At 35.1% G+C, this 17,979-nt stretch overlaps 1 protein-coding gene across 1 annotated transcript in view; it reads left to right on the top strand.

The window, feature by feature from the left end:
• Positions 1-17,979, top strand: part of Top1 (DNA topoisomerase 1) — a 198,059-nt gene that overhangs the window by 12,452 nt on the left and 167,628 nt on the right. Inside the window, exons 3-4 of the mRNA XM_090401923.1 lie at positions 10,100-10,215; positions 13,745-13,866. Coding sequence (XP_090258049.1) covers positions 10,100-10,215; positions 13,745-13,866 — 238 coding nt within the window. The remainder of the gene's footprint in view (positions 1-10,099; positions 10,216-13,744; positions 13,867-17,979) is intronic.

Here is a 17,979-nt window from a genome sequence, read left to right as displayed (position 1 = left end):
TAAGCTTCCAACATGAAGAAAAACTGCTAAAAGCTCTTCTTTTGATGCTTGAATTCTTATAATCTTTAGATAAAAAAGTTGAAAAAATATATTGCAATTCTTTCTGTAATAACTCATCTGAAGAACATAAGGAGTATGCCCAATGAACCATTGTTTTAATAGTTCCAGCCTTTTGACTGGGATGGTGAAGATTCAGCATGGTTATAATGGCCTATATGAGTCTTTTTTTCCTAAAAACAGAAAAAAATGTAGGCTGCCATCTGATTAAAATTTTGTTTTGAAATATTCCATCTCCCTCCTCCCACTGCCATTACCACTCCTAGTAACTGAATTATAAATATCTACTTTCTTCTAATTTCTTATTTCATACTTTTCACAGTATGTACACTTCACATCTGATACGATTAAAGATTTTCATATTATTATTTATAAAACAAAGTCGTCAAAGTCCTTCAGGCAATCTGTGAAGTATTCTGTGAAATTTGATTTTGAATAAAAGTAACATAATTTGGAACATTGATAGCCTTTTTTTTTTTTTTTTTTTTTAAAATATTTAAAATAATTATCTTGAATAAGTTCTTAGAAAAGAAATAAAATATATTGTTGACTATGCGATTAGACAAAATTAGCACGAAAAATTAAAAAAATGATATTGGTTCTCCAAGGTAATGCAATGTTTAAGTGAAGAAAGTATGCAAGGATCTCTTATTTTGTTCTGGCATTAAAAATTGTACAATAAAAGGAGAAAATAAAAATAATTTCTATATTTTTAGTTCTATCTAATATAACTAAAAGTCCAGTTACTCAGCGTAGAACAAGGAACTGTGTTTCTTGTTATAGGCAGCTGAGATGTAGCTAATGATCGCAAGATAATCTGGTTGTGTTCTCTTCGATGTGAAGGATTATGGCACCTTCAATTGGACACGACTGCCAAATTTCACTCCTTATCCATGTTTTTTCAACAGAAAGCATGTCCATATTTTGCTAGACATATATAAACGTCCTAGTCAGTTGGGAGGTTAATATATGTATTTTTCAAAGTACACAATTTTACGTAAAAATATGTGTTTTGATTTTTTTTAAGCACATCTAAAAAAAAAAAAAAAGTAAAGGGCACTCAACTTAAAATTTCATCGGGGCACCAGAGCCCCATCACTGACCTTAGCAATATGTTCTCTAAACTTTAACTCTCTGTCTATCACCTCTAAATCTCTAGCTTCATCTATTTCCTGGAATACAGTGCCATCGATATGATACACAGCTTGTAATCTGTTTATCCTAAAATGCATAACTTGACATTTTTCCACATTGAACTGATACTAATTATCTTTAGCCCACACTGACAGCCTATTCAAATCATTCTGGAAGCTCTCCACACCTTGATTAACTATTACTCTATCTAATTTAGCATCATCAGCAAAATAACTGAATATTTCCTAAATCATGTATGTACAAATTAAACAGCAGTGGTCTTAGCACTGAACCTTGCAGCACATCACTCGTTACCTGTTTTCACCTTGATTCTGCCCATCCATATACCACTTTTTGATATCTGCCCAGCAGCCACCCTCTTGTCCACTTAATTGTCATATCCATTCCCATTTGTTCTAATTTGCATAAGAGTTTTATGTGGTATTGTCAAATGCCTTTGCAAAATCTAGCAGAATCATCATATAGCCATTTCGTTGATCCAACTTTGTTGTTACTCTATTATAAAAAGAGTAAATTATTATGGTATGACTAACCCTTCACAAAGCCATGTTGCCCCTCATATGGTATATTATTATTATTAAAAGACAATGCTGGCATGAACCCAATCATTTCATTATATTATATTAATGCTTGTGATTGAGTTAATTGGACTGCTAGCTGTTTTGAAAGCATTCTTTTGAAAAAATTGGCAGAAATTCATAGTGCCATAGTACTTATGCTTGAAAAGTATATGTTTTTCATAAATCATCTCCATACTCTAATCCTTTTATTCTCAAGCAATAGAAAGAGTATGCAGATCTGTTTTTGCTTTAACTTTTTTTTGAAGACAGGTGGACAGCTAGTCTCCAGCCTTGAGTGACAGCTTGGCTCAAGACTGCCAGTGAATCAAGGCTTTCTGGAGAGAGCATTGCAATCAGCTTCCATAAGCCTGATTGGGGGTGGGGGATCACAGATGTATTTTATTGCCTGAAATATTGAGTTTCCCAGTCAATTTTTTGAATGGAGTGATTAAAAATCTGAGTTTCTGGTAGAAAAACCGAACTTGTCCATGTCAACCAGTTTTAGAACCAGCTGAAGAAAGATGTAGACAAAGTTGCTTTAGTTAAAATTACTTTTTATATATATTTATTTATTTACTGAGTAATTGACTCAGTTAAATGACATGTTTATAATTATTAACTGACTTAAACACCAAGAAAAAATACAAGAGATTTAATAAGGTTTCACTACTAGTTTCATCGGAAATGCCGACTTTGTCAGGTGAATACAGTATCATGGAGAAAACAACGTCTTAAAAATGTATTGTACTTTAGAAAAAAACAGAACAAGTAGTAGTTGTAATTAAAATGAAAAGCCAAACGGCTAGTTTTCTGGCAACTTAATAGATATTAAAGGGATAAAAATCCTATATTAAACTCAAAGATCGAGAACTACGATCTATGAGTTTCAATGCCGAAAAACTATTGGCGAAGGCAATTCGAAGCAAAGGTGGAGCAAGATCCTTCACTATTCTTGATATTCTCTCATAATGTAAAACACAGCTCCTAGGAGATGTAATACTGTCATTACATTATGAGGAGAGGTCACTACCCAGACCGGTTTCAACCTTTTTTGAAGCCTCATCAGTGAGTAGGTAGACCTGGAAGATATCAAAGCTTAGTGTAAAGAACTTGCATACCTTCACTGTACGAATGCCCTAGGAGCTGTGTTTTACATTATGAGAGAATATCAAGAATAGTGAGGGAGCTTGCTCCACCTTTGCTTCGAATTGCCTTCGCCGATAGTTTTTCGGCATTGAAACTCATAGATCGTAGTTCTCGATCTTTAGTTTCACTTACTGGCTATATAACAACATAGGATTTTTATCCCTTTAATAAGTAGTAGTTGTGTTTGAAATTGAGTCAGAGTGTTAATTCTGGCATGAAGCACTGTGCATGTGAATGATATCATGAGTGTGCCAAAACTGGATTACAGCACTATGTGAATCGGGCAGGCTGTAACTGAGATTGCTGTTTAGATTGGTAAGGTCAGGAGCTATTTCTTCGGATTCCAAAATACGTCTTTTTAATTCATCGGAGCATTTATGGATGTTTGAAGTTGAGTTCCAGTCTATTTGATATTGTCGTCCTTCAACATTGGTATTGGCCAAGAATAAAACGTGGCTGGATAGGGCACTAGCACAGACTCTGTTATAAGAAATGTCACGTTGGTGTTCTAGGTGGAGAGAGAGAGATGGACTTTTCTGTCTGGCCATAATATGGTTTGCCGCAACTGCAAATGATTTTGTATACTCCTGGGAACTGAAAAATCATTCGCAATTGCGGCAAACCATATTATGCCCATCTCTCTCTGCCTAGAAGAACATCAACGTGACATTTCTTATAACAGAGTCCATGCTAGTGCCCTATTCAAGCATGTTTTATTCTCGGCCAATATCAATGTTGAAGGATGACAACATCAAATAGACTGGAACTTTCAATTTCAAACATCCATAAATGCTCCGATGAATTAGAAAGACCGATCTTGGAATCCAAAGAAATAGCTCTTGACCCTACCCATCTAAACAGCAATCTCAGTTACAGCCTGCCCGATTCACATAGTGCTGTAATCCAGTTTCGGTGCACTCATGATATCATTCACACGCACAGTGCTTCACACCAGAACTAACGCTCAGACTAAAGTACAATATATTTTTAAGATGTTTTCTCCATGGTACTATATTCATTTGACGAAGTCGTAATTTCTGATGAAACTAGTAGTGAAACCTTATTAAATCTCTTGTATTTTTTCTCGGTGTTTAAGTCAGTTTATAATTATATATATATATATATATATATATATATATATATATAATCTACTCTATAATATAAAATGATAAGCTTTTTTGTAATGTTTTTTGTCAAGTTATTTGAAACGTTTTGAAACTCAGGGTCTATCCTGAGTGTCGAGTCATCAGAATCCAAGGAGAACTGGCTTACGAGTCCGCAACTCGGGGGGGTGGATGCCATAGGCACCAGGCGGGGGGGAGGGGGGGTGCCATAGGCGCTGGGAGGAGGAGGAACCCCCCCTCACCCTTTCGAGTTTTCAAAATTCGAGTCATCAGAATTCATGGAGAACAGGCCTACCAGTCCAGAACTCAGGGGGATGCCGTTTTGAGTTTTCAAAATTCAAGTCATCAGAATTCAAAAAGGAGAACCAGCCTACCAGTCTGCAACTTGGGGGTGGGGATGCCATAGGTGCTGGGAGGAGGAGGAACCCCCCTCTCCCTTTTGAGTTTTCAAAATTCGAGTCATCGGCATTCATGGAGAACCGGCCTACCAGTCCAGAACTCAGGGGGACGCTGTAGGTGTCAAGGGGTGGATCTCCCTAGTGTGCGTGTGTGTATATATATATAATATGAGGGTAGGGGAACACAGTTGTATTTTATTTCCTGAAATATTGAGTTAATATATTTCAGGCAATATATGATTAATATATTAAAAAATTAATTGTTCAGCTAAAGCAATATTTTTAAAACTATTCCCCCACAAAAAAAAAAAAAAGTTTTACTTTACTTAACAGTACAAATACTCATCACTGGATTTGAATAATTCCATTCATGTTAAACACTGTTCAGAATTATTAATGAAAAACTTTAGTTACATGTTTTTTAAATCTCCATCCATTATTTTTTTAAATTCAAGTACAGGTATCCCTCGATTAATGCTGTTAATGAATCCCTCGATGTTACTCGTATATCAAAATCGCATTAATCAAATCTAAAAATCAAGGGTAAAAATTGCAATTCCGCCATGATTGATTATTGTATTAATAATTCGTTTTATGTGGTACTCTTTTAGGAAAGATACAAAATGAATGCAAAGTAAATGTTTAATAAATACTTGTACCTGCACATTATTTGCTGCAATTTTTTTAACAAAAGATGTTATCAAGAGTCATTTGAACAGTTTTAGTTTTTTTCTTATCGGCATAAATTCTACGATAACAAGAAAAATGACGCTCCAGACCTCAGTAAAACAAGTAATAAAAAAAAAAAAAGAGAGAAAAGACACTGCAAATATAATACATGATGGTACAAATTAAGTGGATATTGAATCCAACAGTATTTCATAGCCGAATATAGAAACTACAAGTGTTTCGTGCCGAATGTAAAGAAACTAAAAGTTTCGGCAGATGCAAGCATAAGCAGTCTTATGGGCAACTCATAGAAAAGCTGGAGTAAGCTCCAGATCACTTTCCTTAGTATTTTCCATAACGTAAAGCACATCTTCTAGAGGACATGTATGATAAATAAACCTTTGGCTCTCTATTTCAGTAATACATGATGGTTTTTTTATTTTCAGTTACAATCTAGAAATTATTGAACAAAGAATAATAATAATAATAAAAAAAACTAAACCATATTATACTGACATCGGAGGTCACAGTATCTCTCAGATACAATTTACTGTCAAATATCACAAACCTTTACATAACATGTGTTAAACCAAACTGACAGCAAAAAACAGTGCAGAATATCACTCATAACATATGAACGCACAGCTATTCATGACCTCCAAGATATACACTCAATTGTGTGAGAATATTTATATTAAAAATTTTACATGTATCTGTCAGATAAGCTGCGAGCTCCGCAGGGTTAAAGGCACGTTAATCAAAACTCTTGCCGCGTATATCAAGGAATTGCTGCACTTAATTTTGCCGTGTTAAGCATGGGATACCTGTACATGTTTACAAGCATAAACTTTTTTTTAACACAGATTTGCTCTGTTTCTTCACATGATGACATCATGCATTATATGGAATTATAAAATTAATTCTTTGAATGCTTTTTGAGGTTTGTTTTCCATCAGCCATCTGGAAGGAATTATAATACAGGGTGTTTCAAAAAAAATGACCCGATTTCAAATAATTATATTTAATAATGAAAATGTGGTACAGTTACAAAATAAATTACCAAGTATGAAGTAAGGCCTAAAGTTTCACTCACCACAATTACAAATGGTACAAGTCGCATTCATTTGTGGTTCGTGGTTGCAGAGATATACAATTTTCAAATCTGGACATTCTCTTTGAAACATCTGTATATTTGTCGACTTGCAAAATGTTGATAAACAACATTAGACAAACATTTGAACTGTTGTTGATTTAAAAAAAAAAACTCAAATGCTGATAAAAAGCAAAAGAACTGAGTTCTGATGTGAAGGATAACAAGATAAAACTGGATACTGACTATTATGATAATCTTTCATGAATTGGACAGCTAGTGTTTTGTGTAGCTTTGTATGCAGCGTGTGAAAGGGAATATCATAGAATTATACAAAATATTTTTCCTTTTGAATTCTGTTTTTCTAAAATAGTTACTTCCTGTCACAAATTTTTATTTACTACCATAAATGTACCAAAAAATTATTGTACAGGAAGATGGTTTGATGGTAAATTAGGTGTGCACTAAGGGCACACATTGTCTCTACTGTTATTCATTATCTATATGGATCACATTATGATAGAAAGTATTGGGTTGTTGCAAATGAAATGGCCGATTTTAAGGACGATTGAAAAAGAAGAGAAATACCTGTTTAATCAAAGTAATCTCCAGTAGCATCAATGTACTGTTGCCAACGTGTGGCAAGGTAATTTATGCCGCATTTGTAAAAATCGGTGTCTCTGGAAGTGATGAAGTCCTCCACTGCCCGATAAATTGATGCGTCTTTGGCAAAGCATTTCTTGGACAAAAAAATGGCTCAAGTGCCAGAAAAAATGGTAATCTGTTGGGGAAATGTCAGGAGAGTATGGAGGATGAGGCACAATTTTGTATCCCAAATTGTTGATTTGCTGTATGGTTGACATTGCTGTATGTGGTTGGGCGTTATCCTGAAGCAATAGGACTCCATGTCTATTCACAAGTGCAGGTTGCTTAAGGCACAATTTGTCATGCATTTGCTGCATATCTGCACAATATTGAGCTGCATTTATCGTTTCACCTTGTGGAATAATACCAGCAGAAGACCACCATACAATAAACATCTTCATTGGATGCAGAAGTGCCTTTGGAGTCCTTCCTGGAGCGTCTTTCGCTCCCAACCACTGTAATGAACGTGTACAATTGTCGTAGAATATCCGCTTCTCTTCCACAGTCACAATTCGTTGCAGGAACCTTTCTTCTTTACTTCTTAAGAGAGAAGGGCATGCTTTGTTTTCATCAGTGAGTTCGTGAGGCACCCACTTGTCGAGCTTCCTTACTTTTCCTATTATTGCCAAGTGCCGTGAAACAGTTGAAGTGTAAATTTAGTGTCTGGGCGATCTCTCGTACAGTTTGTCGTAGATCTGATTCGATTAAATCCTTTAATTCATTCGAATCAATGGGGGAAGGATGATGGCCACGGGGTTCGTTTTGTAGCCTCAAATCTTCTGAGCAAAATTTTGCAAACCAACGGCGAGTGGATCTTTCATTAGTTGTTCCTCTACCGAATGCTTTATTGATGTTTTTTACTGCAACCGCTGCAGAATTTCCCAATTTGAACTCGTAAAGGTATAGCAATCTTAATTGACTGGGTTCCATGATTGACTTGATGTTGGTAGTGTTCAATGTTTAATGCTCGTTGAATGAAACAAATACTACAATTGCATCACCCACGTGTGACGCTGTCACATGACATAAAAAATTTGCATATATCTCAGCGCTTGCTTTCTTCAGCAACCAGTAGAAACCTGACAGTCATTCAACGGCCATTTCATTTGCAACAACCCAATTGTATTAAATCTGCTGTCAAATTTAGTTATGTTAATCTTAGCTCTTTACATTATGCAGATGATGTTATATTTCTGAATAAATCCAGTAGAAGTCTGCAAGATTCCCTGAGTAAATTGAATAACTGTTATATTAAATTTGGTATGAAAATGAGCAATAAAAAAAAACAAAGGCAGTGAAAATAGGCAGAAATATTGAAAACATCAACTGTATTCTGAATGGAGAACTTATAGGACAAGTAACACATTTCAGCTATTTAGACACAATTTTTAGTGAAGGTGGTAAATTAAATATGGAAGTAGACAACAGAATTAGTAAAGATGGTATGATAGGATGTCAGCTGAATAAATTTATATGGAATAAGAGAGAGATTAGTCAAAACACTGAACTAGCTGTATACAAGACAGTGTTCAAACCAATTTTAACTTAATGGATCTAAGAGCTGGGTTAGAAATAAATAAAAAAAAAAACTCTTAATCAAATACTTGAGATCATAGATATGATAGTTCTTAGAAAGATTATGAACAAATGGTGTCGTTATCAGTATTATAGTATAAATGAGGATATTAGGAAAGAATCTGCCATTGTTAGCATTCAGGAATGTGTTGGTAGAGCTCATCTCTGGTGATATGGTCACTTAAGATGTATGTGGACTGATACAGTAAAAAGTCCCTTAGGAGACAGAAATGCAAGACCTGATAATGTTAGTCTTGACAGATAAAAGACTAATTTGGAGGAAAATTGATGATCAGAAGTTAGTCATTGTGTAACTTTTTCATGTATTACTATCATGATATTCTGTACACCACACTGAGGGTGCAGATCACAAATATGATGATGTAAATTAAAACAATTTGTTAATCATTTAATCTCTATTCTGAGACAACTCCATACTCCTCTGATTAAAATATTAAACAGGCATTCTTTTAAAAGAAAAAGTAAAAATAAAAAATACTGTATTGTGGACATTTATACATTTATGTTCATAACACCGATTATGGATGTGTATGGAATAATCTGATATATTGGAAGTATAGTTCAGTGCTCTTTCTCAGCAGAGATTTAAAATAAAGCCTTTAAATTTTCTTAGCTTGAGTATCAGCTCTGTCATACAATGCTATCTTAAATAACTATTAACAAAAATGTATTTATTTAAAGGGATACTAGTTTAACAATTTTTATGCTCCCATTCTTCTTTCATTGTATTTAGCAATTTTGTAACTAGAGAATAAGCAAACTCATACTTAATCATGCCATTGCTCAAAATACTTCTGCTTACAAGGATTTAAGCCAAAACAAAAAGAGTTTTATACAGCCTGCACTAGACTTGGTCATTTACTCAGAAGGTTCATCTATTTGTTTATATATATCAACTTTCAGATTGGAAGGAAAGATCTCTATGTTTAGCTCCACTTGTTTATCCATTTAGGCTTCTCTTGAAAAGTTGATTTTTGCAAGCAAGAGAGTTTTTGTGGTTTCATACTTTCTGCATCAAACTTGGTATTCTTTGTTTTCTTCACAAAGCAGAGAAAGCTGAGAGTCAGTTCCTTTAAAACTAAACAGCATGAAAAATACTGTTACATATTTTTTTGCACCAAAACAAAATATGAGAAAGCACCTTGAAACATAGCTTTGTGTTTAGAGGCCGCAATTTTTTTTATTCTTTTCATAAATAATCCCTTGAATTCATATGTATATAATAATGCTTGAAAGGCTGAGGAAGGGGGATATTCTGTTGAAATTTCACTATAAAATTATTTCTGAGCAGAGAATGAAAATTTTCTTACACAAACCACTGGAATTGTGAGTGTTAAGAAATTCTTCACATTTTAGTGAAGAATTCCTTAACACTTAACACACACACACACACACGCAAATCTTAACTATTTAAGCATATATTGAATGAAGCAACAACTATCACTATTGAGATTTCAATGTAGAGTGTGTTTGTGGTTTTATCTGTTAGTTATCTGATCTGTTTTTCTCAGTTGCTTTGAAACTGACATTGTTACAAAGTGCAAAATATTAGTAAAAATTATTCATTACAGTGTGTTAATTCTCTGGAATTACAGAAATAAAAGCATTCTTTTTGTTCAAGAGCTTGTTATAATATAAATATATTGCTGATTTATATAGGTGGGAAGAAGAAAAATATGAAGGTGGAATCAAGTGGAAAACGTTAGGACATAGTGGTCCAGTATTTGCTCCTCTTTATGAACCTCTGCCAAATAATGTTAAATTTTATTATAATGGTAAGGTTTTCTTCATCTCTGTTTATAAACTAATTTGTGAATGTTTGTATTTATTTACTATTTATTATCATTCACAAAGCTTAAATTGTTTTGAAATTAATAATTTCAAAACAATTTAAGCAGTTCAATTAATATATATCTAAACAGTGCTTCCAAAGGAAATGCAACAGTATAACTATTCAGTGTATAAGAAAACAATTGCATTTGGTTCATTTTCACTTTCTGAACTTGTATGTGAAACTTTAAAACCTAATTTTTTTTTTTTTTTACCATACAATTATTCCATACTTTCCCAAATACTATCAAGGTAATTGTTTCTTACTACATTTCTTAAGAAAGATATTTTCTTACCTAACATAGAACCAAAGAAGTAGTTTGTTATAACACACATAGATAGGCTTAGATGTCGTTGGTTATTCACAACAATGGTTTATGGTTTGGATAAAGCCAAAAAAAAATTTTTTTTATAATTGTTATTGTTGATGATTTACACTCATTTGTAGACCCACACTTCACCATGTAGGCATTCGAAACTAAAATCCCACAGAATAGGTTGGTTAATCCTTATTCCAAAAGTGTCTTATGTTTGTAGATGTGTGTGTTCACAGAGCTGGTTTGCCTGTTCTCAGCGACTAAAAACATGAGTTTCTGGGTGAAAAAACCCTCTACCTCTTTATGAAACCGGCTAACTCACCCTTAGTTGAAAGAGACCAAATAAAGATTCCTTATGTCATGGATGGGAATTGAACCCAGGTCTTTCCAACCAAAAGGCTTGGTCTATACCAGCTGAGTTATAGAGGCTCAATTTTTTTTTTTTTTATTAAAAAATAATAATAATAAATTATTGAGCTTGCTAATATCTTAGCATCTTCAGTGCACAAATTACAACTGCGAGAAGTATACAACACTCAGGTAAATAGTTACAATTTGAACTGTTTCTACAACTGAAAAAGAATTAATGTCTTGACAAGGGGGCTGGATAAACATAGCATTAATTGAAGTCAGGCTATATTTGGTCTCAGAATGATTATCTCTCAATCTTTGGGAAATTAATGTAGACATACTTATTGAGGGTAGGGAGTGCTTCATAACCAATACTGATTCTAAAAATATTCTCTCTGACCTTAAAAAGCATGGTGGTTCTGCCCTTCTTAAAATGCAAGTGACACTCAGAACCCTGAGTTTGGCTCATGGCTTCATTTTGATATGAATTCAAGAGTCTCTGTGGCAGATTTCTCCAGTTTTATGCAGAATTTTGCATTTCCCTTTTTTATAATTTTGCGTTCATGGCAAAATAGCAGAACGCACATTGCAGGAGTTCCAGTGCACACAGCTCAATGCCACATGGCATGCTGACTAAACTGTCTACACCACTGACACCTGTCAGCGTGAGACTGTAACTCAATCTGTCACGAAGTATCTGACACAGTCCAGTTTCTTTTTGATAGCACATCGTACATTAGTACCCTGTATAGGAAACTTATGTCATGCTGTGAATATGAATCACTGGAACCAATGGAACAGCCTCTCTTTTTAGAAGTTTTTCCACTTGGTTATGCTATAAATTAAAGATACCAAAAAATTATATACTTGGTTTAATCCTTTATCCTGTCCTGAAAATACTTCAGGCACAAACTTTGTGCCTTAAGTATTTTCAGGACAGGACTCGTATATAGAGGCTAATGACTTCACATCACTTGCTTAGTATCCCATAATGCAAAGCACATATCCTTACAGGTATGTATGGTACTATGCATTATGGGAAGAGTTACTACCATGAAAATACTTCAGCCGCAAACTTTGTTTGCTTACACTTGGATAAAGGGTTAAACTAAGTATATAATTTCTTGGTATCTTTAATTTATAGTATAACCAAGTGGAAAAACTTCTAATGAGTATCTCTAATCTACAGAATTTTAATAATGTGTGACATCTTTTGGCTACTCATATAAGAAAGTATGAATTCGGCATTACTTCAACCTTAATATCACCTCTGGGTCTCTCTCCAACTGATGAGGCCTCAATAAAGGTCTGAATTGGGCTGAATAGTAACCCTTCCCATAATGCATAGCACTATACATACCCATAAGGATATGTGCTTTGCTTTATGGGATACTAAGGCAAGTGATATGAAGTCATTAGCCTTCTATATATAAGTTCGGCTCATGCATTGTCCTGAAAATACTTCAGGTGCAAACTTTGTTTGCTTGCACTTGGATAAAGGATTAAACCAAATATATAATTTCTTGGTATCTTTAATTTATAGCCTCTCTTCTGTACAAGAGCATATATAAATCGGAGAAACTATTTCTAAAATCTGCCACATCATTACACCATTCATCAAATCTGAACAAATTTAACTGCTGCTTGCCAAAAAGAAATCTGGGAAACAGTTATCTTAAGACCTTCAACAAGATTCCATCACCACACCCATATAGGGCACCAATTAGTATTGTAGTATTCTGCCTTTTATAGTCTGCGTTTGCCTTTCTGCTACTGTGCCTGTATGCACATTCTTAGTTGCATTTCTCTGCATCAATGAAAATGGATTGATAACCAAGGTGAAATATTGGCTTAATAGTTTATTAGCTAAATAAATTTAGTTTGTAATTATCTTTAGGCATGCATTTTCTCTATTAAATATTAACATGAGTGATCATCAGGCTAAGCATCCATTCCACATAATGATGAAGAATTGCAACTTAGTAGTAGTGTTTCACCACGATGAAGAGGCACAGGAGAATATTGGTGCAGCAGGCCAGTTGTATTTCACTAAAGTTCAGAGTACTCTGGTGGTGGCTAGAACATCAGTTAAACAGCATTATATATTTCTGAGGTTTAGACCTAAACACTAATGATTCAGTTATCATTTACAACTACTTTCAAATTTTCTTATTTCAGGTGAAAATTTTCTTATTTCAGGTATATTTTGGCACAACATTTCATTTTCTGATTCATGTTCTTAAAAGCCACGTACTGTACCAGTACGTGGCTTTTAAGTTGCAAAGAAAGCTTTTTGGATTTCATCCTAAGACACCATATAGAAGAGAAGCATTACTTACGTCTGAGTTTTTGGTTTTCGATAGCATTAATTTAAAGGTTTTTAAAATTTCTTATAAAGAAATTTGTAATTTCTTTATTATGAATACATAAAAAGGAAGAGCTGATATCAACACTGGGTGAGCTGAGCTCCTCACCCAGTGTTGATCTTCAATATCACCACAGCCTGCTTTAAATTCATTGCACCAAAAACACACCTGTTTCTTTGACATTTTCAGTATCTTTAATCCGTTGTATAGCATCAACCTCTTTTTTGTCAAAGAGGTTGTATGGTGAATGACTGAGTAAAAAGATCTCTGTCATATTTTTAGGTGGCATTGCTATGCACAGCTTAACAAATTGATTAATTTACAGATATGCCTCTTCATTTTAAGGCCATGATATAAGACTATATAATTTAACAAATACTCCTCAGATTTTTTTTTTCCTCTCACAGAATAGTGTGTTTAAAAGTATCATTATTTTATAGGAGAACACATGCTACTTAGTTCTGAAGCTGAAGAAGTTGCTGGATTTTATGCTCGAATGCTAGACCATGACTATACTACCAAAGAATCTTTCAATAAGAATTTTTTCAAGGACTGGAAAAAGGTATAGTAAGACCAGTTTGAAATAAACAAAAATCGATGTGATGTTTTTTTTATTATAAATACGGCTATTATAGCCTGTTTTTGTTTAGGAGTGTCCCTTATTTTAAATACATTGGCTATTATTACTCAAAAAAAAGGGGTATATATATATATATATATTTCAGGGCATTATGGATGAGTATAGAAGGCAATTATAGCAGAATAAAAGAGGTGGAAAAATTTTGTACATACCTTGTTTTGATTCCAGGATGTCTTCCAATTTCATGATCCTGCTGAAGGTTGTTTATAAAGAGGGGGGAAGGAAGTGATTTCCAAAAAAGTTCCGATGATGGTCAGTCGACCGAAACGGTCCGCACCCCGTTACCCCCCACCCCAGTTTCCACATAAGTAAACCCTTCCCCGGGGTGCTTAAGGGTCAAAGCTGTATAACTGAGAGGAGACCTCCACATAGCCTTTAAAGGAATGCGGAGAACCGACCAGGGCTTCTCACCAAATGTCCAATCCTCACCTTCTCGTGGTGCACCCTGTTGGGTACCTCGTTCGTTCGTTCGGTATCTACTTGGATACCGAACGAATGAGGATAAGCTGGCAATTTGAGATTTAGCCGACCAAATTGTATTCTTATTGGTTAAACCAAAATAAAAAAAAACGATGGTATGACATGACAAGATTTCATGCCAGCTGGGGCGTCGTCTGGTTAAACAAGGCCCCGTTGTTTTCTCCAGGGAACCAGGGCGAACAGCGAAAAGTCAGCTACTGGAACAAATCTGAAAACACACCCCAACTCAGCATCACCAGAGTTAAAGATCGGTACCATCAACATGAGAAGCCTGAATGGCAAAGAAATGGAGCTAGCTGAGGAATTAGATAAGTACCAGATCGACATAATAGGGGTGACTGAAACAAAAAAGACAAAAACTGGTGAGATCTTTCTGAGCAATAAATACAAAATGTTATATTCAGACAATGACAATCAAGGAAAAGAAGGCATAGCCATAGTATTCAACACAAAATACGAGGCTAATCTTCTTGAATGGCAGTCAGTCTCAAGTAGAGTAATGTGGGCAAATATGAGAATGGGGAACTGGATAATGAGACTTATTTGTGCCTATGGTCCCACAGAAGGTTCTACTAAGGTAGAAGTGGAGGAATTTTTTGAGGCTTTAGAAAAAGCAACTGACACAATGAAAAAGGAAAAGTTGGTCCTTATTGGGGATCTAAATAGCAGAGTAGGAAATGATTGTCAGACATACCAAAATATTTTGGGAAAATTTGGAGAAAAGAGCAAAGCTAATAATAATGGCAAATATCTGTTGGATTTCTGCTCAAGCCATGGACTAGTTATTACTAACACCATGTTCCAACATAAAAATGTGCACAAATTCACATGGAGAGAAGAGGCAAGGAATAAGAAAAGTCTCATTGTCTATGTTATTGATGATAGTGATGTTTTCTCCCTGGTGCAGGACACCAGAGTGTACAGAGGATTTGAAATTGGAAGTGATCACTATTTAGTCTTGAGCATGATAAAATTGAATTTCATATTGAAAAGAATAACATGTAAGAAATATGTTAAAGATACCAAGTAATTTTAAACCTGGTTTTACTCCATTTCCCAAGTAAGCAAACAGACTAAAAGTCAAGTTTGCGCCTGCAATTGATGCAAGTCTAACTGATCCCACAGGTAGTGCAGGACCAGGGCAACTCGTGACAAAGGTGGAACAAGCTCCGATCACTAATCTTAATATTTACCCTTAATGATCGGAGTGATCGGAGCTTGTTCCACCTTTGTCACGAGGTCCAAACTTTTAAATGAAGAGAAGTGTGTGTTAATACATGTAACTTACGGAAAAATATAATTAATTATAAATATGTCAAATTTATCCCGAACACCCTGTATATATATATTATTAATACATAACCCGGGTTTCCAAATTTATTTTCCCACGTCAAAACCACACCCCCACGCTCCCTTCCTCCTTCCTTCTCCCCCCCCCCCTCGTTATAAACAACCTTCAGCAGGATCATGAAATTGGAAGATATCCTGGAATCAAAACAAGGTATGTACAAAATTTTTCCACCTCTTTTATTCTGCCATAATTGCCTTCTATTCTCACCCATAATGCCCTGAAATATATATACCCCTTTTTTTTTTTAGTAATAATAGCCAATGTATTTAAAATAAGTGACACTCCTAAACAAAAACAGGCTATAATAGTCGTAATTATAATAATAGTGTTTAAGAGGAGTAGCATGGGAATTTTCCCAGAAACTCTATCTAGTTTTTATTTTTTTTTTTTAATACTTAAATGTTTTTCATAATATTTCATAGGTTAACAAATTTGAAAAATGGATTTTGTTATGAGGGGTTTCCAAAAAGTAAGGTAACATGTTTTTTTTTATTTCAAGGATGTCCAATAATAGGAAGCTGAAATTGATGCACTTGTCCCAGTGATGATCAATTTATCAATACCAGTACTGAAGGAGTCCTTGTCCACAGCCAGTAACCAACATCACACTGCTTGATGAACTTCCTCATCCATAATGAAAAATGCCTTCTGGAAAGGTATTTCTTGAGGTGGGGGGGGGGGGGATCAGAGTTTCCCAACAGTTACAGGTGCAACCACTCATGAGTGGTGTGTGGAGGTGTTGTCGTGCACCAAAATCACAGTGCTTGTCAGGAGTCCTGGTCGTTTGCTTCGCATGTTGACTTTGTTTGTCCAGCATTGCACAGTAAAGCCCTACCTTTGGCAAGAAGTCCACCAACAGAACACCTTGGCAATCCCAGAACACTGTGGTCATGCCTTTTCGAACAGTGTGAACAGTTTTGAATTTTTTGCACACAGATTGTGGATGTTTCCAGGTCAGGAAGGTCTTGTTTGCTCTTTTGGGTAAAGTGAGGAATCCATGTTTTGTCTCCTGTGATTAGGCGAATGAGAAAAGCCTCACCTTTGTCACTGTATTGCAACAGATCCTCAAGACACATCACAATGCATGTTGCCTTGTGCTCTGCTCCTCTGACAATTGTTTGGGCTCCCAGTGGGAGCACGCCTTTTGAAAGCCAAGGACATCGTGAACAGTTTTGTAAACGCTGACTGTTCACCGCTTGTACAATTTCACACAGCTTCACTCGCCAGCCTTCAAGAACGATGTCCTTAATGCATGAAATGTTGTCTTCTGTCTCGCTTGATGAAGGCCTGCTCACCCAGTGTTGATCTTCAATGTCACCACAGCCTGCTTTAAATTCAATGCACCAAAAACACACCTGTTTCTTTGACATCACCTTTTTGCCATACACAGCAGCAACAAATTCATGGCGAATGTTATATGGTGAAGTCTCTTTTGCTTGCAAAAAAAACTAATAACTTCACGGACATCTGTTTTGAACCACGCTCACACAGTAACCGCCATCTTGCAACTTTAATTAGCTGTGTAGCTAATTAAAGTGCCACATTGCAATGACAGTCTTTTTTGAGTGTTATTAACAGGTCTATCTGTCCACCATGTTTTATCTTATTCCCTTTCACCATTATTAAGGGAAGAAAAGGTGTTACCTTACTTTTCAGAAACCCCCTCGTGTTTGTGGATTAATTTATCTTTATCCACATCATAACAGCAAAAATTATACTGTCTGTCTTCCCTTCCACCTTCCTTCTTTTTTCATGTTATTTTCCACTGTAAATTTGTTGTAACCAATTCATTTTACACCACATATGGGCTCTACAACCGTGCTAGAAATAGCTATTTTAATTTCCTGACGTTTTTACTTTCATATTAAAGTCATCATCTGGAGTACACACACACACACACACACACACTATATATATATACATGTATTCATTTTTTATATTAACTGAAAATCTGAGAATTATAACAAATTGAGATTTATTTGATACGCAAAATGTTTTGTTGGGATCAACTTCAGGCGTTAAGAACATAGAAAGCTATTAAAAGACACTGAAAAAAAACATTGAGACACTCTAAAGCTATAAATTCGACTGTAAATTACAGTTATTATGAACTTGAGCTATAGTCAGTGTTAAAGTTCTATTGTTGTACACCTGTGCATGTGTGATTTTCGCAAGATCTCCAGTATTTGATAGTAGAGCTGAAA

The sequence above is a fragment of the Typopeltis vanoorti genome, chromosome 12 (genome assembly GCF_054136105.1).
Source record: "Typopeltis vanoorti isolate ZY-2024b chromosome 12, IOZ_Tvanoo_1.0, whole genome shotgun sequence".
Taxonomy (NCBI): Eukaryota; Metazoa; Arthropoda; class Arachnida; order Uropygi; family Thelyphonidae; genus Typopeltis; species Typopeltis vanoorti.
Note: the sequence above shows the minus strand (reverse complement) of the source record. Positions and strands in the feature narration are given on the sequence as shown.